Source organism: Sturnira hondurensis, unplaced genomic scaffold, assembly GCF_014824575.4.
Source record: "Sturnira hondurensis isolate 20B ecotype Veracruz unplaced genomic scaffold, ASM1482457v3 Scaffold0020579, whole genome shotgun sequence".
NCBI lineage: Eukaryota > Metazoa > Chordata > Mammalia > Chiroptera > Phyllostomidae > Sturnira > Sturnira hondurensis.
Genome location: NW_028093210.1, coordinates 1,694,495 through 1,720,037, shown reverse-complemented (window position 1 = coordinate 1,720,037; position 25,543 = coordinate 1,694,495). Strand labels below are relative to the sequence as shown.

Here is a 25,543-nt window from a genome sequence, read left to right as displayed (position 1 = left end):
TCTAACACTGTCTTAAAAGAACACCATTTTGTATGTATTTCTTAGAAATGATGTGTAGAAGATCTAATACATTATCTGTGAGTGTGCAGGTTATCTTTTTAGTTGCATCCATACCACCACAAATAATGCATATGATGACCTTGAAAAGTTGGCTTGATTGATGTTGAGAGGAAAATCTTTTATTTTGCTTTACATTTGGCTTTGGGATTAAATTTATGTTTCTTCCACATTTTAATATTTTTGGTATATGTATCCTGTAAAACAGAATAACCTGAAGGGAAATGAAAAATCAAAGAATAATAAAGCATCTAATGAATCTTCTTATGTCAGGGGTACTTCTCACAGTTCTACTTTGGTTCATACACTACATCTGTAAGTGGGCAGTGGAATTTCAGCATATCATTATTATTATTTTTAGGCGCAAATCTGTATGAGTTTCCACGTTTTATTTCTACTTTAAGGTTTTACTTATTTAAGTTTTATTTTCACTTTAAATTTGAGTTTCATATGAGCCCTTGCCCAAATGTTGAGGGGCTGTGAGTAGCAGAGTCAGAAGAGAGTTAAAGTTGGCCACATTTTTACAGATATAGAACAAAGGGGTTACATGCAGGTATATTTTAGCTGGCAGAAAAAATCCTAGAAGTGTGGTATCTTTCTGAACTAGACATATTTCAGGTATGTGTTACCATATTATTGGTTTCTTACATTTTGGCCTTAAATTATATTTTCTCCACTTATGGAGAAATTAAATAAGGTAAACATTATAAAAATAATACTTACGTTTCCATCTTAAGTACTTATTTCAACTTAAAAGTGACTGTTCCATATTGAAGTGTGTAAAGTTGTGTGTATGGACAAATTCACAGGATTCAACCATAAATACAGCAGAGGTGGGGACTGTTTTGTCAAAAATGGCAACTCTGTGGTTATGGAGTCTTTTAATTTAAATATTTTTTAAATACAAGATAGTTTTCCTATCATTTTAAAATAGAGTCCTCAGCAGTCATGGCTTAATCAATTTTAGCTAGAAATTAATGTTAACCCTTATATTAAGAACAAACCGTGCATATTAACATAACTAAGCTATGCCATCTTAAATTTGTTTGATATTTGCCGATGAACCAGTCCACTACTACCACCACTTATTTTATTCTCCGTGAGGAAACTTTTGCTAATTAGGTCTAAAACAAATATACATTTAGTTTCTCTTTGAGAGCATTTGATCACGTAACATTAACAGCTGACTGAAATTTTAAGTCTAAGCATTTAAAAATTGACTATAATCTTAGATGTTATACAGTCTTTTTTAAAAAATTGCTTTTAAGAACCATTTGTTCTTCACAGAAAAACTTAGAAGGATTCAAAGATTCGCCTTACAGTCCTTGACAACACACATACACAGCCTCCTGCATTGTCGATATCTCCCACCAGAGGGGAATGCTTATTGTAATTATATGTAATCAACTTCAGTTCTCATTAGAGTGCTAATTTATTATTTATTTATTTAAATGCTATTTATTATTTATTTATGAATTTGTTCTGCTTATCTCTAAGGACTGGAATACTTTCAGTTTTTTCAATGTAGAGATTTTGAATTATTTTAAAAATAAATTTTAGTTTCCCAATTAAGTAAAATTCATAGTTTGCAGAAAAACACCATCTTAAAACAATATCAAAATTTAGAGAAATAACTTTTTTAGAAATCATAATATTGACCATTTACTTGAATTCTAGTGTTTTCTTGACATAGGAGGAGGGTTTCAGATTATGTTGTTGATTTATGAGTAGATAGGCAATTCATTTTGAGATAAGTTAAGGCTATTTTTACTCACTGCAAATTTGTCATCAAGAACCACACTAAAACCCCCATTTTTTACCAGTTCTCATTGCTTAGGAATCCTTCATGCTTACTTCCTAAGTTTTAGAGACAATTATTAATCAAGAAGTAATTACTTTAATCTCAAGGAATATGTTTCCTTGAATTTGATAAAGGACTTGTCCTTTTAAAATACGTAATTTTATGTAACATTATTTTTGCATATATAGTTCTACTTCATAATTATTTACATATACACAAAGCAAAATATTGGCTTTACCTGAAATAGTGTTACAACAATTTCAAGATAAGTCATTTCTATAGGGTATGTATTTCACTATTGTCCCTACAAAACTATAAGATTGTTCAAAGAGTATTACAAATGATGACTCTTTGATTCTCCCTACTTAAGAAATAAATTGCAAATCTTTATTTTTTTCCCCTCAGACTGGGGATTTGTATAGGAGTTGCCTGATTTTATCATCTTAAAATATGTTTTTCTCACTTTACTTTGCAAACCAGGACCCCCCTCAGCTCCGCGGAATGCCATCTCAAATGTTAATGAAACTAGTGTCTTTCTGGAATGGATTCCTCCTGCTGACACTGGTGGAAGGAAAGATGTATCATATTATATTGCATGCAAGAAGTGCAACTCCCATGCAGGTGTGTGTGACGAGTGTGGAGGTCATGTCAGGTACCTGCCCCGGCAAATCGGCCTGAAAAATACCTCTGTCATGATGGTGGATCTGCTCGCTCACACAAACTATACCTTTGAGATTGAGGCAGTGAATGGAGTGTCCGACTTGAGCCCAGGAGTCCGGCAGTATGTGTCTGTAAATGTAACCACAAATCAAGCAGGTAAGTGTGATGTCCAACCAAATGTGTACCTTAGGCCATGCTCTGCCAAAGATCTCCACAGCTGAGGGCTATGTTGCCTGAGATCTGTGAGAGAACTTCTCATGAATCAGACGGTTAGGACTGGATGTAGAATACATGTCAAAATGTGTTTTTCAGTTTTCAACAAATAAACGCTAAGGCTTTCTTAGCAGACACATTCAAGGACAGACAAAAAAAGATGTTTTAATTGAATTTTTCATTAAAAGTACTTGAATAACAGTAAAAATTTTTGAAAAAAATGCTAGACATCAAAGCAAATAAAACATAATTATATAAGTTAAAAAACAAAATTCTGGCTCAGATTCACTTGTAGAAAATTTTTATCTTAATTTAATGCAGTGCAGTTATTATAGCTCAATCTATATTTTTGGTGTTTCATTTATTTTAAATTTTAATTTATTATTTTAGTATTTAATCTGGCCAGTTTTGTTGGCTTGTTTGCTCATTTGTTGGGCACCACAGATGAAGTACCTTTGCAGATTGAAAAATTTTCAGTATTTTTAAAATTATAACAAGGATGCATGAAATTATTTTTCCTTGATAAATCTACTTATCAAAATTAGAATAATTGTGAGCTATCTACAACCACATGAAAACACATCTATGTTCCACATGAAGATCTTTGAATTATGAAGTAGTAATTACCAGGGAGTAGACAATACTGTTGTTTGAGATACTAACTTCATGTATTTTCCCCTCAAATACTCACCTTTAAACAAATCAATACACAACGCTTCTTTTCTGGTAAAATAGAATCCAAGGTAAACTATAGCTGACTAATTCAACCTATTATGCAGTAATAATCATTTAAAGACTCTAAGTCATTTATAACCATTTTTTGCCAACCAAAGGTATCTGATTGAGGAAGACATAACAAAGCCAAAAAAATGTAAATTCCCTCTATTTCCTGGGCACAATTTCCAGTCGAAGGGCATAAGCTTGTCACCTCATCAGTATTGCAGGTAGACTTTTGTCTGTGTGGACATTCTTCCCAGAGTACTCAATGAAATAGGATGTGTTCTAATGGAATCAGACTTAGTCATATAATATTAGTATAAGATTGTAGTTTGTGGAATGACTGAATTGACAAGAGAATGATTATAGGAATCAAGTCTTGACCAAGATAATTTCAATTATTGGATATATCCAGACAATCAAGTGGCTTTCACTTAAGAGTAAGAAAATGCATGCAGTTAAATTCATAGTTTATTCCCATTGAAAAAAATGAGGGAAACATCTGGGAGTGTCTAGACAAAACAAAGGCATTTGAGCAATTCACTAAGAAACAATCTGAACATTCTAGCTGTTTAATCCATGTTCAAAGAAGTTCACAGACTATTTTTACTTCATTAGGGAAAACATTGCACGTATATATGCTACATTTCTCAGTGAATTTATATTTTTTCTCCATTTACTCTTTAACTTAAGGTAGAATCTTAAAAAAGGCTAAAGAGCTGGATAGGAATAGTGAAAATTAAGTTTCTCTTCAGTATAGTCTCAGCTGCTGGCAATACTGGTATATATGTCAATTTCTCATCACAATAAATAAATGTTACAAGTGTTCCGTAAATGTGAACAGTTTTCGCACATCAGAAATACATTGACTTTAAACATGGGATTTCCAGCTTCTTGTATAACATCTCTACTTGGCTCAGCTGTGGAATCTTCCATAAACATATTGAAAGCACATAGAATAATCACTAACAATTATATTATTTTGGGACAATGTTCTCTTTCCTGCACAATCTTAACTTCTTTGAAAGCTAAATGTGATATTTCTCTGATGAACTAGATGTAGGAGATGACAGCTTATTTTTTAAATGATGTACTGAACAAATATTTGCTCTGGTTTTTTGACTTGCTGGACTGTTCAAACTGTAAAGTTTGTTTTTTAGAACTCTACTACCTAAAGTATTAAGAAAAAAGAATTTTTCTCAGGCTGTCCAAGGCATATTATTATGTAAAACAAACACTTGTATTTAGAGAAGGAATTTTGTTGACTTTCGCTTTTTTTCCAATTCTTCAGGGTACACAAACTTACCCAAAAAATCAAAATGAGGAGATTTCTCTTAGTATTTGTCAATCTAGACCAACTAAGTCTAAATTTCCACAAAAAATTTTGACTTTAAGAAACTCCTAAAAAGTCTTAGATTTAAAGTTACCTTTGCTAGACCTTTATCAAGTACCAACATTATATAAAGTGGTCAGTGATAATTAGTTTCTAATGCCTGAATATTTTAAAGCATAACATTGAAGAAATGTGAATTTTATAAAAAAACTTTTTTCAGCAGATTTTAACTTGGGTTTCAATCTCCTCTAAGGATTTTTTTTGAGATATGCATTTCCTGATCAATTTGTTTCAAATTTGTAATTTGTTGCCATTTTCTTATTAATTTGGTTTTATGACATCAATGCACATATAAACTTCAGATTTGTAATTATATTTGGAAAATACAAGAAAAAATAATAGCTTCTTATACTTGGGAATATTTCATTGCTTATTTTATTTTACATTTTAAATTTATTTTTTAAAGTTTTCATTTACAGTTTACATTCGCTATTGTTCAATGTTATTCTGTCTTAGTTTCAGACACACAGCAAAGTGGTTAGAAAATCATTCATTAGATGACTAGACATCAAATTATTTAGATAACAACACTTCTGTTCTTCCATTTTATACTTTTAGGGTTTCTAAAATATATCTCTTTCAGGTAGATGTATAGATGGACAAATGACAGATAGATAAATAGTGATATATCAATATATAGAATGCAAATTAAAAATTCATTGTCCGCAAATATTTTAAAGTTTTGTCAGCTCACAAAATAGTGTGTATTTATTATATGCTTCTGTAAAAGAAACTTTAAAGTTTTTATTTACAAATATTTTTGAAGTAGACATACTGTATCTAGCTAAAGTGTAAAACTATTTTAATAGACACAAATGTATATTTTATCCCAAGTAAAAATAAGCGTATTCTAATAAAAAATATTAATGCCTTAATATGCAAAGGTACAGACTCCTACTTCTGAGCTGTAATGGACCACATTTTAATTGTTTTGGGTTAGTCTTTGACTTTTGGACTCTTTCTTCAGAGGGCTAGTTTGACATGATATGCATTGCAAAATGCGTCAAAGACTTTGGAGGGGATGTCCCAACTTGTCTCAGCCCATCAGATGACCACTGATGTAGGTGATCCTTCTCTTTTGATAGTTTTTTTTTCTTGGTTCTCGCAAAGGGGTCTGGCAGATAGGATCATCCGATCTAATCAGATACTTTTAGTTTCATGTCATTCATGTTGTTGAACAGCATGTTTCAGAGGATGTTGAGATGATCAGGATTACTGAAGATGAAACAGGCTGGAGAGCTGGCAACTGAAGAGTATGCTGGAACAAGGTGGTAAAAGTACAGCATTATTGTTGCCAACGGGGCCACAAACATTTTCTGGAGATCTCTGTTTGTGGAGTTGTTAAAAAAATTCATTGTTACTCATTACACCATTACTATACTACAGTAACTACTGCAAAGACCTAACTAGTAGGTCTTTGTTGTTTTTTTTCAGTGGAGAAACCATATTGTCTGTGTTTGTGATCACCATGTCATTAAATGTATGGTTGCTTGCAAAGATTCATTTAGCTTCGACTTGTATCAAATGGGTAATTTATATTTGTATGTGTTTACAATCGCCATTCTTTATCCTTCCATAATATTTATGGCGACAGTAATTACTGCATTTCCCCAGAGACACCACAAAAATTCACGGTTACTCTTTTGGTGGGATAAGGTGTACTAAATTTCCATTCCTGCAGCTTTCTAGCCTATACTTCATGGACCTTAGAAATAAAGAGATAGTTCTTCCAGTTGCTGGGTAAATCTTCCAAGTACGTGACAGCGATCTGCTAAAGTGATCAAAGGCTAGAATGGAGGCGGCTCTGTGGCCATTGTAATATGATCTCAGCACAAAATTTTATTAATCACATGACCCCACAGCCTCCATTCAGATCAAGACTTCTTAGTATTATTCTGGATCCACAAGAATTCGTGTTAGTTCAGAGGCAGTATTCAATGATGTTTGAAAGATCTGGGCATTGACTGCTACACATACTATATTTAGAAATGTCCAGAAATACCTTTTTAAAAAAAGTTAAAAAGAAAAAAAAGGCATAATTTTATCCAGAGCAATCCATGCTGTTGCAAAGTGTGAGAGTTTCTTCTTTTTTATTGCTGCACAGTAATCCATTGCGTAACTGGACCGCAGCTTTGTTCTCCACACATCCACTGATGCACACTTAGGCTGGTACTAAATCTTGGCTATTGTTAATAGCACTGCTATAAACGTAAGGGTGTTTTTGTATTGGTGTTTTAAGATCTTTGGAGTATATTCCCGGAAGTGGAATTTCTGGGCCAAAAGGGAGTTCCACTTTTAATTTTTTAAGGATACTTCAAATTATTTTCCACAATTGCTGCAACAGGGTGCATTCCCACCAACAGTGTACTAGGGTTCTCTTTTATTCAAATCCTCACCAATATTCGTTATTTGTTTTATTGATGGTAGCCATTATGACAGACATAAGGTGACAAGCCTCTCATTGTGGTTTTAATTTGCCTCTTTCTGATGAATAGTGATGTTGTGCTTTTTTTCAAGTCTGTGGGTCCACTCTCTCATATGCAGAATCTAATGAACAAAATAAACCAGTGAACAAAACAATAACAGAAACATATATACATAAAACAGACTGACAACTGCTGGAAATGGGTGGGGGGAATATGGTGAAGGGATTAACCAAAGAACATTTATGTACAACCTATGGACATGGACAACAACATGAGGGTTGACTTGGGGAGGGGGGAGAGTAGGGAGGGATGGAGGTGGGGAAAGGAAGAAAAAGCAAGAACTATAACTTCATAAACAATACAAATTTTAAAAACTAAAAAAGTCTCATGACATAGCCCCTCACAATGTGATATGCCTAATTATTTAAATTTAAAAGACAAAATTTGTAGGCATATGTCAGTTTCATTACTGTGAATGGTTTTCAAATAATTTATTCCTACCTTTTGAGTGTTTGTTAGTACCTAACAATATTAAAAGCAACATTTTGAACAAAAATAAATGGAAGCATGTAATAAAATAAGATGTACATTATCAGCATATGATGCCATTATACAGTCCTTCAAGGGTAGCTGGCTTCTTTCATTCAAGGGGCTACAAAGTAAGTAAACTAACTCAGGTATGGGAATTGGTGAGAGACGATGACTAGGTCACGACATTTTAATTTATATTGCTCATACCTTGATGCCTTTGGTGATACAAATCAACTGGCCAATTACTTGGTCTGTGACTGACAGAGTATTATACTTTTTACTGCTCCAATTCTGTTGCCTAGTTTGAAATCCATGCCTCCTTCATTTCAGTGGTGAAGTGCTATTACTTGGCCTCTGCCACACTGAACCCTAAAGTAATCAAGAAATCTTTTCACTGTAGCTTCAACTTCTGTGTTCTCAAGGACAGAGAACAAAAAAAAGTTTGAGGATTTTTTAAATAAATATGGCACCGTCCTCATCAGTTTACTTCTCATCATTTTGGTGCAGAAAATGTCTACTGGGCTATTTTCAAAGACGTTACTAGTGATTATTTTCATGAATCTTGAAAAATAAATCTACTTTAACATTCTTATTTCAGTAGGTCATTTAATGCCTTCTTCTCCATAAAAAAGTTGTCCCCAGTATCTGAGCTTTACTTAACTAAGGCAACCTTTCAGTCCATATTTTGGCCGACTGATAGAAGCATTTACCACCTGTACAGGTTACCTAAAGAAACACATTGAACCTAAAATCTCTGATTGCGCATTTATGCCAGCTTGAATTAAATCATTTCTCACTCCTATGTAAGGAACACATGAAATCCATTTTAACACCTATTTCCAATGTTTCAGTAAATGTTTTATAAAATTTGGTGAGTCTCATGTTGGAGACATTTTTGTCCTTAGTAGTGACTCAATCATTGGTTCCCAAGGCTATATTGGGACCTTGAGTTCAGATGATGCAACAGATTTGGGCAGGAGGAAAATTCCTTCTTTCTATCAGTTAATAGTCTTTGATGAGGTGTTTGCCTGGTATTGAAAACACAAAGTAACAACATCCTCATTCAGTTTTAGAATAGTGTAATCTGACAGCAAGAGAAACTCAGTACATTGCAGAAGCTGAGAATATTTTGAGTCATCTGAATTCCACATTCTAATGCTCAGGTTTCACTTTTTCCCCAATCAATGAGCTTATATTCTTAGAAAGGAAGGCAGCAAATTCAATCATTTTTGTAATTTGGGAATTCTGCAGAATAAGACGGGCTTTGATGCCTGGCTCTGCCACCCTTTTAACTGGAAGGACATGTAAAATATCTGATCATCTCAATATGACTTGATATCAGAATTCCGACTTTGAGCTGCTTATCTTAATTCTGCAGTGCAGTTAAACACAGCCAATCCTTCCCATATTTTCTGCATTTCTCATGTGTTTATAATTTAAAACAAGTGGAACTTGGTAACCAAAAGTATTGTCTTCAAGAATTATGTTATTTGAGATGACCACAGGTGGTGAGACATGTCCCACTCATCCAAGCGCTGTTAGATTACCATCCTTTAACACCAAACAGGACCTTGTTCCTGTGAAACACAAGTAGCCAGATATCTGGTCCTATACTCCCATTCCCTTAAAAGACTGTTGCCTGCAGCACTTCTATTTGGGAGCATTTTTTAAAAATGTATATCTTCGCAGTTAACACAATTTACCCTGGATAGTTTCAGCAGAAAATCCTTCAGTAGGGTATATTAAGTGGCTCATACAATCATTGAGAAGAATAGATTTAAACATTAGGAGTAAGTTTTCAGGAAAAATGCCCAACAGCCAGCCACAGATCTGGCCTGATGAAGCACAGGCTGCCACAGAGGCCGTCAAACTATCAGGGCAGGTGTTTGACTTTACTGTGGTAGCTGCTGCCAAAGGCAGCGTCGCTACTACAGAATTGCAAACTTGAAGCTCCTGAGAAAGGTTTGCTTCCATCTTCACCAGAAGAAAACAAAAACAGAGGCCTTCATAAGAGCCTGATTCTTCAGGTTGTCTATTTGAAGCCACATTTTGCCTGGAGAAGTCAGTCTGAGTTTTTGAGTTCTGATTTCTGTGTTGACTGGCTCACATGAGATTTATAAATATATGCAGTGACATTCAAATGGTAATGTATGCCAATGAATTGTTCAAATTTGAATGAATATTCCTCTGTATAATTTTTAAATGTTATCTCTAATATGTTAGAACAGCCTTTTTGAAAAAGTAATTGAGATTTGTCCATTTTATCTCCTCCTTTCCTTCCACTCTTCCTCCCTTCTGTCTTTCCCTACTTCCTACCTTTCTTCTTTTGTTTTTTCTCTTTTTTTTCACTCTACTTTTTTGTACTTAAGGTTGAGTGTTGAATTAATAGTATGTCTCAAATCATGGCACATTATTACCATCATTAAACCAAGCAAAGCCTCATCATATATATAATTTATATCCCAAATGCATTCATTGCCATTTCTACCCAAAAAGCAACCATTTTTATGTGTATTATTTTTATTCATAACTATTCTTATAAAATATTTGTTTAGTACTGCCCAACTATGTTTTAAATTTAATGGGTATCTTGCATATCTTCTCTATACCAATTTTTTCACCATAATCAAAATATTTTATAGGTTCACTCATGTTGCTTTTGGTCTCATATGATGCCTAAAACCAGCGTACATCCACTCTACTTTCCATATCAGCTCAACCCAGGAACAAGTCTAGATTAGTATACTGGTTAAAGGTCTAGAGGCACAGCCAGGCTTTCTGGTTTCCATACTATATCTGTCACTTACTATCTGTGTGACATGAGCAAATTACTTAAACCTCCCATAACCTTAGTTTTTCCATTTGTAAAATAGAAAACCAGTATTATCTACAATGTAGGATGGTTGTGTGGATGAGTTAACATTGGCAAAGAAATTAGTGTAATGACTAGTATGTGATTAAATGTTAATAAATGCTACTATAATAATATTCAAGAAACCTTTCAGTATATTCCAAATAGTATGGATTCATGGAAGACACTAAGAAATTTTATGAGTATTATATATACAGACTCATTGGTGAAATCAGTTAGAAGTAAGGAAAACATTCAAAAAAAATAAAAATAACAGGTTAACAGAAGCAATTGCTTCAAGTTAGAGAAGTAAACCAAGAAACTTCATTTTTTCCATAGTGATGCTATCTTCACTGATTTCTTAAATGCAAAGATGTATAATAGCATTAAAGTTCTTCTAATTTTGACAAAATAACTAAAACAATAACATGAAGAAACAAGAATAACAACATCAAAATAAGAGCAGAAAAGGGAAAATACCTTGCATATAGACAATAGTTTTCATTTTCATCAAAGTAGATGTGGAAGAAATACAAATTTTCTAACTACATCATTCATATGTGTACTTAGATATTAATTTAGTCAGTTATTGAAAGTTCTTAGGAAAAATATCCACAGACAAATATTTTACTTGATTACATTTCACAAATATCTTTACATTGGCCTCATGCTGATCCTTCTGTCACCAGCTAGTGTTCTGATTACATTACTGCCAACAGGAGCTTTTCATTCCGCCAACTGGAGCTGCCCGTCTACACTGAAACTTGGCTTAGTGAGGCACAAGTTCTATGCTTATTCTCTTGCCTATTTGCTGTTTTAAAAACATAATTTGAAGATGAGACTCTACTGTGATGGATTTGTCTGTGATTCACCATTGGTTTATTTAATAATGGTTAGCAAATGAGGTAGAATATTTTAGAAGCCATCAGAATTCACCTTTGGCTCATTGATTTTAGAGATGTACTGGCTTTTCAAAGGGTGCTTCAGGGTGTTCTCCTCCTTCTCTCTTTTGTTTCTACCCGTGGTAACAATGACAGGAGCAATAAGGGCTAGCATGTTTCGGCACTTATTGTGTGCACATTTCTATGCAAAGAACTTTATTTACATTTTTTATTTGATCCTCGTGATAGAATATTATTATTCCCATTTTAAGAGGAAGAAATGAAAGTTTAAAGATGTGATTTGCCCAAGGTCACAAATCTAGTAAGTGAGAGAGTAGGACTACAAATCAGGTGATTCTTACCTTGGACCCATTATGTTCTGAATCCCTAGTAAATACTATACATGCTGTTTTCTCTACCTAAAAAAATCCATTTCTTATGTAATTGCCCTAGATAGCTCAGCCTTCAGATCCACTTAAATTGCTCCTTGCTTGAGAAAGCTTTTTTTACTCTTTAATTTGGGCATGTCCTTCTAAAATAATCTGGAGCACAAACCACTTAACTATATGCTCTCTTGTCTGCTTTTCTGGAATTTTCCCCTGAGGTTCACAATAATGCCTAGCACATGCATTTGTTGAAAAAAAAAAACAGTTCATAAATGTTGGAGTTTGATGCTTTTTCAATTGCTCAAATCAGTGTTCTGATCAGTAATAATGTTGATATGTAATGTGTTTTTTAACTCTTCATATAATTATTTTGCCAAATTATTGTTAGTTAACATTGGGTCTTTTCTAAAAAAAAAAAATAATGATCAAGAACCCAGCCCTAATTGTCATTCATAGGTTTTTCAGAATTCTGAAGTATGGCATTGTCATTTAAAGTCTTCTGCTTAGCTGGCTTGCCTACTTTCTTAATCTCTTTTTTAGACATTCTAATCTTTTCAAAAGGATTCACTGAGAATGACTGAACCCATTCTAGAAAAAGTTTGTGTAATGATTACTGTGCTATTTAAAGTATTCTCTACCTTTAATGTACTCCATACTTACCTTCTCATGGAATATACACCCCGATTTTATGATTCAACTTATCCGAGAACTGGCACATTTGAACACACACACAGAATGTCTCTGCTGCAAGCTGGGTTTGGCCGACATTTTGAGAGAAATCGCACCGGAGGGAGGTTCTAATATCTGTTTCTCGTCCCTCCTCTCCAGGGAAAGGGTGACAACCCTCTAATCAGGTGTGCGGGATATTACTTTTCCCAAAAGCTCTTTATAAAATGCCTGCTGAAAGTCTGTTTTTATACCAGTGATGATTTTGTTAATGCTATTATCTTTCTCTCTAATCTGAGTAGTCTGTGCTCCCCATTGCTCAGAGGGAAGCTAGTTTTAAACTTTGCTCTGTTTGTGTTGATTCTGGTGGAAAACTTGATTCCCTGTTCAACAGATACATTTCCTGTGTAGACAAACAAACAGATATCCTTGTGGCTCTGCGCAGAATTACAGAAGCCCAGTATGTCATCTATTCAATCATTCATCTCATTGGCATTTATGCTGTGGATTAATTTGTGTAAAGATGTATATTATAAATTGACGTGCATGGAATATAAATTTGTTTAAAACCTCAGTTGCCCTTTATTACAGATCTTTGAGAATTAAGTTCAGATAGCACCCCAAATGGCCTGGTGTCACACAAATTTTAGTGTGTTTTTTGGGTGTAGTATAATGGTGAAACCCCAACAAAAAATCATATTTAAATCAACCATTACTCATGAGCTATCTCTTAGGTTCTGAAGCCAGTTTACTTAGAATACTGAAACTTTTTTTCCCCACAGAGTATTGAAATGACTTCTTCATGTGATTTTCCCTAAATCGGTTGCTATGCATTAGAACACCAAGTACCTCTTTCATTCCTTAGACTCTACTGAGCATTCTCAATGGTACAAAGTTCATAGTTGAGGTCATGATCCATCCTTAAAGGATTTTATTTTCCCACTGAAAAAATAAAGAATTGAAGGGTAAAGTTTAATAAAGTACAACAGTAAGAAAGATATTAATGCCAATTTAAGCATTAAACTCAGCAACAATAGCACCAAATCCATTATCTTTGACTGAGGATTCTGATCAACTTGTTGACTTCACATTATTTTCTTTATCTGTGTCTTGCCTCTTTTATCACATGTACTTGTCTGAAAAAGCCTCTGTTCAAATCTCCTTAGTCATAATAAACAGATGCGCTTATTAGAAATAGATGATAAACCATTTTGTAACGGCCCTTATAACTATTTATTTATTTTTTTAAAAGATTTTATTTATTTATTGATCTTTAGAGGGGAAAGACAGGGAGAGAAACATCAATGTATGGTTGCCTTTCGTGTGTCCTCTGCTGGGAGTTGGCCTGTAGGGAACCGGCCTGCAACCCATGTGCCCTGACTGGGAATCAGACCATGATCCTCTGGTTCGCAGGCCCGCGCTCAATCCACTGAGCTACACCGGCCAGGGCCCCTTATAACTATTTAAATGATTATGCCTAGCTTGGTGAACATCACTACTAACCATAATCAATCTTTAGTGATAATGACATGTTGTTGAATGAAATAATAAAACAAAATAAATAAAAAATAAGACTATTTGACTTGGGGGAACATTTTCACTTACTCTGTTATATCTAATGTGTTAATAATTAACAGTTTACTCGATATATTATTGGAAAACAGTCAGAGCCTGTTACCTGTTTTGTGGCATGACACAGACACCAATGTCTTATCCAAACAAGCATATAGCCAGAAGGATTTTGTTGAAGATGGGAAATATTTTCTGCTAAACAAAATATACTTTGGGTGATGGCTTTTTGACCTTATTTTTTAAATAAATTTTCTTCTATTAGTAAAAAAAGAGAGGCTAGTTAATAAATCTTTTTTTAAATATTTTTTTTATTTAATTCTTGTTCAAGTACAGCTTTCTGTCTTATATTCCCAGCCCTGCCCGCCCCCCGCCCCATGCTCCCCACCTCTCTCCCATTTCCACCCCCCACCCTTAGTTATTGTCCATGTGTCCTTTATACTTGTTCATGTGAGTCCATCCCCTTTTCCCCTATGATTCTCTCCCTTCTCCCCTCTGGACCCTGCCAGCCTGTTCCCTATTTCAGTGTCTTTGGTCATATTTTGCTTGCTTGTTTGTTTTGTTTAGATCCCTGTTAATGGTGATATCATATGGTATTTGTCTTTCACTGCCTGGCTTATTTCGCTCAGCATAATGCTCTCCAGTTCCATCCATGATGTTGCAAAGGGTAGGAGATCCTTCTTCCTTTCTGCAGCATAGAATTCCATTGTGTAAATGTACCATAGTTTTTTGATCCAGTCATTGACCGATGGGCATCTAGGTTGCTTCTAACTCTTGGCTATTGTGAATTGTGCTGCTATGAACATTGGGGTGCATAGATTCTTTTGGATTGGTGTTTCAGGGTTCTTAGGATATACTCCTAGTAGTGGAATTGCTGGGTCAAAAGGCAGGTTAATTTTAGTTTTCTTAGAAAATTCCATACTATTTTCCATAGTGGTTGTACCAGTCTGCAGTCCCACCAACAGTGAACTAGGGTAATAAATCTTCATACCTAGAAGGCCTGAGAATATGTACTATATTACAAACAGCTGCTTAAATTACAACTCAAGCAATGTTTTCCTTTAAACTTTCATTAAGTACCAAATATAAACACTAACACAAAAGTATTCTATCAGTGTCCTTTCTTTTTTCTATTGAGGCTAAAGTATCTGAATTTAGAGGGTCTTTCTTTTTTAAATAATCTTCATTTCCTCTAATAAACCAGTAAATGATATTTGAAGACATAATCTTCTGGCTTATAATTACTGTCAACAAGTATATATCCATATCGCCTGCCTGGCTGATGTGGCTCAATGGACTGAGTGTGGGCGTGAGAACCAAAGGGTCACAGGTTTGATTCTTGGTCAGGGCACATGCCTGGGTGAATGAATGGTCATGTCCCCAGCTAGAGGGCGCAGAAGAGGCAACCACACATTGATGTTTCTCTCCTTTTCTTTCCCCCTCCTTTACCCCTCTCTAAAAATAAATAAATAAAATCTTTACAAAAATGAGTATACTCATATTAATAAGGCTTTACTGGTTATTACATAATGCTTACCCCTTGATATGCTATAGATATAAAAGAAAAACATTTTAGAAAAAATATCTAAGTTATTATTGGTAATAATGGGAATGAGAGTAGTAATTAGTGTTTATTTTTGTTTTGGTCCATTTTAGAGAGTTAAAATTTATGTATGAGAATAAAAGGATTTAAAGATTGAGTGCACAATTTTTAGCATTTCTCAATAGGATGCTGATAAGCTGGATGCTGATAATCATTTCTCAGAGGGAAGCTTGACATTCATTTGTTCTTGGGATTTACATCTATTTTTCTAGGGACCAGGACTGGAAATATTAGTGGCTTGTCCCTGTAACTGCGAAATCACACACTTACATAATTGATAGGTCATCTTAATGTCACATTGTCTGACTTTTTTCTCTTCTTGTTAAAAAGCACTATCATTATGTTTGGCCCTTCTCTTATTTTATTACTTTTAAAGAAAATATCTAACACTATACATTACTGTGCTGACTTAAGTAGAGAGAAATAGTATTCATCAACTTGATTATGATAAGACAGAGAAAATAAATGTTCTACTTTTATGTGTTTAGAAAACCCTTAAAAACTTTCTTCAGTTACTTCTACATGAGCTGAGGTTCTTAGGATCAAAATTGTATAAACTGTTGTAAAGATTAACCATCACATATTGGTGAAATAACTGTTATTTGTTTTACTAGAAAACCACATTCAGGGTGCAGTTAGACTCTGCTTTTACAACAATCTATTCTCCCTTGATTTTACTGTTTTTTTTCTTTTACTACTGTGAGTTATTTTTCATACTTAATCAGGATTCATCTTAAAATTCTTAATTAGATATTCTTTAAACATGTTTTTAAAATATTGGCAAATCATTATGGTGATGATAGCAAGAATGGTATCACCAAGTGTCAATTGTTTCCATTTTATACATGAGTTAATAACCCAATTACATTGCTCACCTGCATTCAGCCCTGGAGCTCTGAAAAACTAGAGGTATCTCCGATTTCATTTAATCTACCCATAGCTTTGGTTTTATAATACTTTTACATGAGACATTTTTATTGTATAATAGTTTCTCAAATACAAAGAACAGAAAGTATCACGCACTGTTGTGTTTATTTTTCATGCCACTTCTTTGAGATATGTAAGTTATATTGCTATTTTATTTTATTTTTTAAAAGATTTTATTTATTTATTTATCTTTAGAGAGGAAGGGAAGGAGAGAAGGAGAGAAACATCAATGTATGGTGGCCTCTTGTGAGTCCCCCTGCTGGGAACTGGCCTACAACCCAGGCATGTGCCCTGACTGGGAACAGAACAGCAATCCTCTGGTTCACAGGCCCACACTCAATCCACTGAGCTACACCAGCCAGGGCAGTTATATTGCTATTTTAGACATGGTTAATAAACTAGAGATTGAAATTTAAAGTTGTCCAACTCAACAGCAACCAAGAAGCTGTGAGTAACATATATTCGAAGAGAATGTACTTAACCAATATTAGGAATATATTTTATCATTGGAAGGCACTGGTTTCAGAACAGTTTTATAATGGATCTCTATCTATTCCTCTAAAATTTGCACAGTTTGAACCACTTCTGGGCCTGCTTTGCCTCAAAATAGAACTCTCCCACAGGAGCACAATGCCTGAAGCAGTTCTGGATTTCATAATATGCATACTACATCATCAATGAGAAATAAAACTTTCCCCCCATTCCTCAAATAAAGGCCAGCTCGATAGCTTCCACACCACTGCACCTGTCACTGTGGTTAGAGGTTGAGAATGGACCAGCTGGCTCATTCCCATCAGCTTCTGTATGGAAGAATTTATGGTTTTCTCCAAGGACCCAGATGTAGAACCAATCCCATAAAAATTCTAAAACTGTAGCACATTGGAGGGTAGATAGAATGGATTTGGGAATTGAATCTCTTTTTTCCCAAGTGCAGTGCTTTCTGTTCTAATTCGTAAATGTTTTCTGAAAGGTTTTCTATTAGTATTTCAAGGGTCTTCATGAGTAAAATTCCCTTTCTCCTGGAACATCCAACCCTCCTTTAAAAAATTATTTTGTTATTTTTATGGTTTCTTTGTAAGTTATTTTATGTCTTCCACTAATTTGTTCATTTTTCAATATTCTGACCCTAGTATCTTTTTTTCATACTTAAAATAATAAAAGTCATGGCATTTCAGTATAAAAGGATGCTTGACTCTGTTCTGTGTAGCAAACCACCCTAAAACTCTATGGTTTAAAGCTTCTAATGATTTATTTTCATCATGAATTTATGTATCAGCTACATGTTCCTTCTTGCTTTAGCTGGCTTACTCATCCATATACAGTCAGATGTAGTTGGGGTGGGTGATTGTATTAGTTTCCTGTGGCTACTGTAACAAATTAAGCTAAACGTAAAGGCTAATGACTGACTTATTGGGCTACATTCAAGGTGTCCTCAGGGTGGTGTTCCTTTTGGAGGCTCTAGGAAATAAGTCATTTCCATATCTGTCAAGGTCCTAGAGGATCCTTGCATTCTTTGGTTTGCTACACTCTCCCTCCAACTTCAAAGCCAATAATGGTAACTAGAGCTCTCTTTTCATTGCCTTATCCTGACCTCTTTTTCTGCCCTTCATGTTCTCTTGTGGTTACATTGGATCCACTGAAATAACATAGGACAATTATTTTAATCTACGAATTAGTAACCTTAATTCCATCTGCTATATAATTCCATTTCTATGTAATATAGCATATTCAGAGGTTCTAGAAATCAAAATCATTGATATCTTTGGGGAACCATTATTCTGCTTGTCTGTATGCGTTTACTGCAGTGGCTGTTAATTGTGGCTGGGCTCTCTTACAAATGAAGATCAGCAGATTAGCTTATTTAGGATGGTCTTGGTAGGGTAACTTGACTTTACCCCATTTGGGCTTTCATCTTGCAGCAGTTTGGCACAGACTATCTGTTTGTTAAAGTTATATTTTGAAGAAAAATAGCTTGCCATTACATTCATTGTCCTCCACTGGCAGAAGTGAGTGAAAATGTCAGTCCACTCAAAAACTTTCATAATGACTCTGGTTTATTCTCTGAGTATGCAAGCTCCCTTTTCCTTCTGATCTTCCTATATGTTTTTCCAACCAGCATCCAACCACTTTCCCTTTGCTCATGGCACTGAGTAGAAGACGCATTAATCTATTTATATTCTGGCTTATCCTGGGTATGGTCTACTGGGAAACACGTGAAAGGAGTCAAATTTTACTCTGCTTTGTTGCCAACTCTTTAATATACGACTTTCATAACTACCTTGTTTACCTCATTGCTTATCACTTTTGGGTGTTCATTTCTGCTTTCTGTTCCCAGATGAGGAAAAGACATGGGAAATTCATGGGAGCAGCTATAGGCTCAAATGCACTGGGGTTGCTCCCCTAGAAGGAAAGAGGAATGCTACAGAAAGTATCTGACTTTAATAGCAGGATTGACGGACCATAAAATCTTAAGGAAAAGAAGCAACCTGGACACAAAGTCCATGTTCACAGTTAGATATTACCAGGTAATGTTGGAGAGTTGCCATAATCATAGATTCTTTTTCACGTTTTTTTCCATCTCACATCCGACGTCCAACCCTTAGTAAATCCTAATTATTCAACACCTAGATGTATCTATATAATTTATTTTTTACTCATTCCATGGCTAGCTAACACTTTGATCCAAACGGTCACTATTTTATAACTGGATGGCTGAAATGATCTCCTAATTAACTCCCTTGTTTTGGCTTGAGGCCTCTACAGTTTCCTTTCAACACGACAACCACAGGGATCTCAAAGAAATTCCAAATTACATCATGTCCTTGCTTAAAATCACCTAATGACTCCTCATCTTGCTCAGAGCAACACACATAGATCCACATGACCTAGATCCTCCTTATTTCTTTGGCTCACCTCATCTGCCAATACATTCTCATTCACTCCCTTTGCTACCTAGCCTCCTTCCTAATCATTGACTTTCTGTGTATATACCAACCTTAGGGCTTTTATACAGGCTGTTACTTCTGCCTAAAACCATCTTCCCCAAATATCCCTATGTCTTTCCACTTTTATGATGATAAATGCCTTTTGATCAAATATCTTTTAAGAAATGTCTCTTGAAGAGTGTATTTAAAACTGCGGGCATTTGCCCATGCATGGGTATGTGTGCACATATACACAGCCTTCCTCACCATGGTCTCCCCTACCTCATTTATCAGTTTTATTATTTTCTATAGTACCTATTACTCTCTTAACACTATATACTTAATTAAACCTTTTGTTTCACCTTAAAAATGTAAGTTCCATTAGTGCAACAATTTTACTATTATTTGTTGCCAAGAAATGTACCTGCATGTAAAAGGAACTTAATAATTATTTGAAGAATGAAAGAAGGAATGAATGATTGAAATTCTCAAGTGATATCTTTTTACAAATATATATTTTTTCTTACCAAATTCAAGTTATATCATGTTTTTTTTCAAAGAACACATCTGCCTCTTCTTAATTCTCGAATCATTTGCTGATCTCATGTTATAAAATATCACTGCCTAGTTTGGCAGCATGAGGCGCACAGAGAATATATCCTCTTATTATGTTTACCTTTTGTTTGGTTATTCCTACTCAATCTTTATTTCCTTGATAATCTGACTTCTTTCACGAAGCTCTCTTTGAAAATCAAATGAAATAGGTGCCTCCCTTCAGTATTCTTCAACTTTCATCACTCTCCCACAACCGTGTTGTAATTTGCTTTCTTATTTATCTCTCCCACCGTATGGTAAGCTCCCTGAGGGCAGAAATTATGCATGTTTCATTCATGACTGAGTCCTCACTGACTTGTATCGTTATAGCACACAACAGGTGTTCATAAATATTTTGAGTATGTTACTTAATTATTGCAATTCATTGAAATGTTATTGTTTTTCAAAACCAAGAATTCTTTTTAAATGTTTTTATTTTATTCATAGAAATCTCATCCTTTCTAATATGAATGCCAGTTCTGCCTGACTCTTTAGGGGATATTCTTCCTAGTCAACATGTCTATATTTTAAATAATAATAATCCCGCCCAATTTCTTCTTGAAATATTGTTTTGTTTTATACATTATTCAGTTTTACAATTTAACTATTTCATAAGTTGTTTCAACTAAATTATAGTTGTGCAAACTATCACAGCTTTTGGTTTTTTACTTCTCTGTCAGAGTGTGTAAATTATTATGATTTAGGTTAGGTTAATTGAATGTCTTAAAATAAAAGCACTAGTTTGTCTTTTGAGTTGCTTTATCAGTTACTGAAAGTAAATATTACACATCTTCTCTTTGTTTTCTTTTTAATTTCTGGGCATGGCATACAGTTCAGTTACGAATGTGTTGTATGTGTATGTCTGCTTTTACAATATCATTTCTTTGTGTCAGATACTAGGATAATCATTAGTTACAACATCTGCCACAATAATAGAGAAAGACATTTATCTCTGTGCACTATACAGTGACAAAAACATTGAAAATTAATTTTCTTATAGGCCATGGCTATTAGATACAGTCTCATATTCTCAATATTGCATTTATTATCATACGATTTTTAGAAAGCTGGGTCAAGAGTTTGTCTCATTCTTTCCACATGCCAACATAGATCTTTCTGTTTAGGTTTCCTGTTCCCAGAATAAAAATAATAGCTATAGTAGGGTATAAAAATATGACCACAAATTCTTAGAGCTCCTTTCATCAAAAGCTAGAGTCTGTTTCTGCAGTGTTTGAATCTGGGCTGCTTTGTGACTTTCCTTGACTAATAGGTGTGACAGAAAAGAGGTATGATATCTAGAACAAAGGCCTCTGAATACCTGCAGCTTCCTTTCCCACCTCTTGGAACTCTGGGATCATCATTCTCTGTGAAAGTTTGGCCCCGCATGAAAACCGGCATACAAAGAACTGAAGTCACACGTGACTAGTAAATAGAGAAACCAGAATTTGAACCCAGGGAATTTTGTTTCAGAAGCATTACCTTAACCACGATCTTTTATTAGTTCTCAAATTTAATTAAGAAGTCAACATAGATTATTTGTTATTAAAATGCAAAGACAAAACTTCTGCAATAGCCTTGTTTCATGCATTAATTATGTATGAGTTATTTTATTTATGTCTATCTGTCTACCTACATCTCCATAATCTTTGCATCCATATGCTTCTTTGCTTCAGAAAAAGGCATGTTCTATTTAAACACATCGATTTGAAATTATGAGTTCTTGATTCTTCCTCTGGGATATACATTTAAAGATTACTTTTAGCAAATATTAGTTCAAAGAAACAAAATATATTCCCATAAAGAAATCTATTTCAACAGAGTAAAAACAGGAGGGGATAATTATTTAATGAAACTTATAGAGAGTTTACTCTATTATTTTCATAAATTAAACTATCCAATCCATATAATTACCATGTGATGGAGGCATATTCCAGTTTAGGTAACTTCACTAAATCGCAGACCTTGTATGCGACCCAGGCAAGCTAATCTAGACTTCACATTAACCAAAGCATGATGCAATTTCTTTATGTAAAGCCCAATGTTCTCCTCCTCTTCTCTTCTTAATAGAGAAATGAATGTGGTATGTTTCTTTCAGCTCCAAATGGAAGTATGTGTGGCTCCTCGAAAGTCTATTTTTCCTGCCTTTAAGAATAATATTTAGTGTATTCTAGAGGCCCAGTCTAAGATTATTATTTCTTTCTATCTATCTTTCACTGGTTACACTGATTTACATTATACCTCAATAAAATTATAATATTTATAACGTATATGATATTTATTGCTGCAATGAGATAGTAAATAAAGTTACCGGATTATGGATTCTCAGATACTCAGCAGTTTAATCTGATTGAAAAGAAGTTAATGACTTTGTATATATTAATGTGCTCTCATGGTTTAAAATAGAAAGAAAATTTTCATTTATTACTGATCATGTTTGACAAAGTGGACAGGTCACATATTATAAATCAACTAATAGTGGTGTGTATGGGTTCATGCCTGTTTATTTTACCTGGTTTGCCCTTTTGTAGCTGATATACTTCCAATAAAATCATATTTGACTAAAATAATTGTTTTTGCACCTTTTATGTTGATTAAAAATTTAATTAAACATTTCCAAGACCCATTAATTACTTGGCTCCCTTCAAGCTCTCCCATAATAAATTAGGCAGCGTGATTAGTTAAAAATGCAGTCTTCTTGTGACACACTAATCAGCATTAACATTTCATTGGTGATTCTAAGACGAAGTACATGTTTTTCTTTTCTTATTAGTCTTTAACAAATTGGAGAACAGCTTCCATAGCATGTGTAGAATCATAGGACATTTTATACTACAATTCCCTTTTTATTCCATTTCCCTGAACAAAAAGAAAATTGAAGAACAGAGTAAAAAATAGTTCAGAAATAGAATCACAGAACTTGATACTGTGAAATCTGCCAAAGAAGGCGAAGGCAGTAAAGATCTGCCTCTGGTATAGAAACCCCCGTTGCTGTCTGATGAGGGGCCTCTTTTCATTCAGCTCCAGGCTGGCAGAGCACTGTTCGGCATTCATTCTGATGGCTGCTGATATTTTCAAGCAAATTTGCATACTACTTATTCATACTGATTCATGGGTTTCCTTTGAACAGATTTCTTTCTCCTTTCAACTTTCCTTTTGGCTGCCTTTCTTATCCAGTCAAGTAGAAAAACTAATGTGCTTATGAATGGCTCTGAAATCTGATTGTTCCTTTTGAAGACAGAAAGAAAATTTTTTCTAAGTTTAATTCATAAACATAGAGGTGTGTATATTTTCTCAATCCTTGACCTTTACATAGGACAAGTCCTACCTTTTGTTCTGCATTAACATTTATTGGTGTAGTGGGCATCTGACATTGATTTGAGTTTCTAAATAATAGTTCCCATTTGATTAATTACTCTTCAATATTTGCTGAGGGTTCATTGAACATTGCAGGAGACCAACACAAATTCTGTGGCAGAATTTGTTCTTTGTCCTTCAGAATTTTTCTTACTGTTCAATATCTAATCATTTCAGTACATATGATTGTAATTTTTTTTTCTTTTTGGCCATCATTAGCTTTTTAATCATTTTTCTCATAATGATATGGTATCATTTCTTGACAGCAGTCTCATTGCTGCCATTATTTTTCAATCAAATACATAAGATTAAAGATGTTCCCTCATATTTAATAGCTAAGCAAGTGCTCAGGAAACATGGATAATAATTACCATCCTGGTGACTCTTATTTAAATGATAGCCCACAACTGCTACTGCCACTAGAGTTTAGCTGTGTTCACATTGTTATGAAGTCACAATTACACAACCCAAATGAGCCTGATAGACAAAGCAATGATCAGATTGCCTGATAGCTGATCAAATCATGATGTTCCATCCGTCTCTCATTCTCTCTTTCCCTGCATGCAGATTTTAATTCAAAATATTCTCAATTCTCAAAAAATTCTAAAAGTTTTGCTTTGAAAATCTGATACAATATGCACTTATCTGTTTACAGAATCTAGAATTTGTGTGTTAGCATTTGATAGAACCAGAAATAGCCATGCTGATCTTGTGATATAAATATACTGCTTACTGTAATCTGAATTTAGGTTCTGTTCTCTCAATCAGTTTAATACATATTTTCTGCACTTTTCACAATTAAAGAATTTAATGTTTTTCTAAGGTAGAAAATTTAAAATCTTTGCAGTAATTGATTTTCACATATCTTGGAGAGAAAGGTAGATAACAGATTACATGAACATGATTATGAATCTCGTTTTTCAGGGAAATACATAGCCATCAGTGTGGAATCTTACTCAATTCTTTATTGTAATCTGTATGTGTACTTTAAGAACATATTTTTCTCTATTTTAATTAGGATTTTTAGTATAAATGTTTGTGTGTGCTGGTACAGTAAGAGATAAAACTAGCTTATAAGTCCAAAAATAATTAACATCATTTTGGTAAGCACAGAACATAGTATTACCAACCTGTATGAATTTAACTTAAGATGGTTGCACGAAGGCAAAGGAATTTGAAATAAAACATTTCTTTCCTCTGTGCAATTCTAAAAATTGTGTTTATTTATTACCAAAATTTTTCTTTTTAAAATTTTTCCAAGTTACTAGAACCATTGTTTATATGGGCAAAGATTGGAGAAGGAAGTTCCTAGAGACTTTACTCAGTGAAAAGGAAAACAGGAAACAAAATAATGCTCACAAGCTCAGCACAATTTTCTTCTGTTTTGGAGTAAATTTTTTTCTTCTTTAAAAATATTTGTTATTTTACCAATAATCTATAGATGTTAAATAGAATACGAAAAATACATTGCAAAAACTGTTTTTAGTTGTGGATATTTTGAACACTCTAATTTCCTCCTTATTTCTGTTCAACCCCTTTCGAAAGTAAAGACATTATTTTATGTAATTTCAATTAGTTTGCTGAAATCATTAAAAATGACATTGTTTTAAGTGAGTGTGTAAACACTAAACTTTTATTGCCTGATTTTCAATTTATTAGTTCTTACAACCCTGAGATATTTATTTCTTTTATTGTTTTATGTTAGCTGAACTCACTAATACTTTGTTTTAAACAATGATTTTTTTCTATCACAAATTTACTTAAAATAACTACCCTGCTGCCTTCCTTGTGCCTGTGTGTATGTTTAAATTAACGATAAATAATATTATATGTTTTCTTTTTTAAAGATTTTATTTACCTACTAATTTTTAGAGAGAGGGAGAAAGAGAGGGAGAGAAATATCAATGTGTGGTTGCCTTGAGTGCACTCCTTACTGCAGACCTGGCCAGCAACCCAGGCCTGTGCCCTGACTGGGAATCGAACCAGCAAC

General features: G+C 34.1%; 1 protein-coding gene across 2 annotated transcripts in view; it reads left to right on the top strand.

Moving 5' to 3' along the window:
* The window catches only part of EPHA5 (EPH receptor A5), a 333,428-nt gene that overhangs the window by 170,731 nt on the left and 137,154 nt on the right, over positions 1–25,543 (top strand). For both annotated transcript variants that reach the window (XM_037029906.1, XM_037029905.1), the window contains exon 5: positions 2,339–2,674. In XM_037029906.1, coding sequence (XP_036885801.1) covers positions 2,339–2,674 — 336 coding nt within the window. The remainder of the gene's footprint in view (positions 1–2,338; positions 2,675–25,543) is intronic.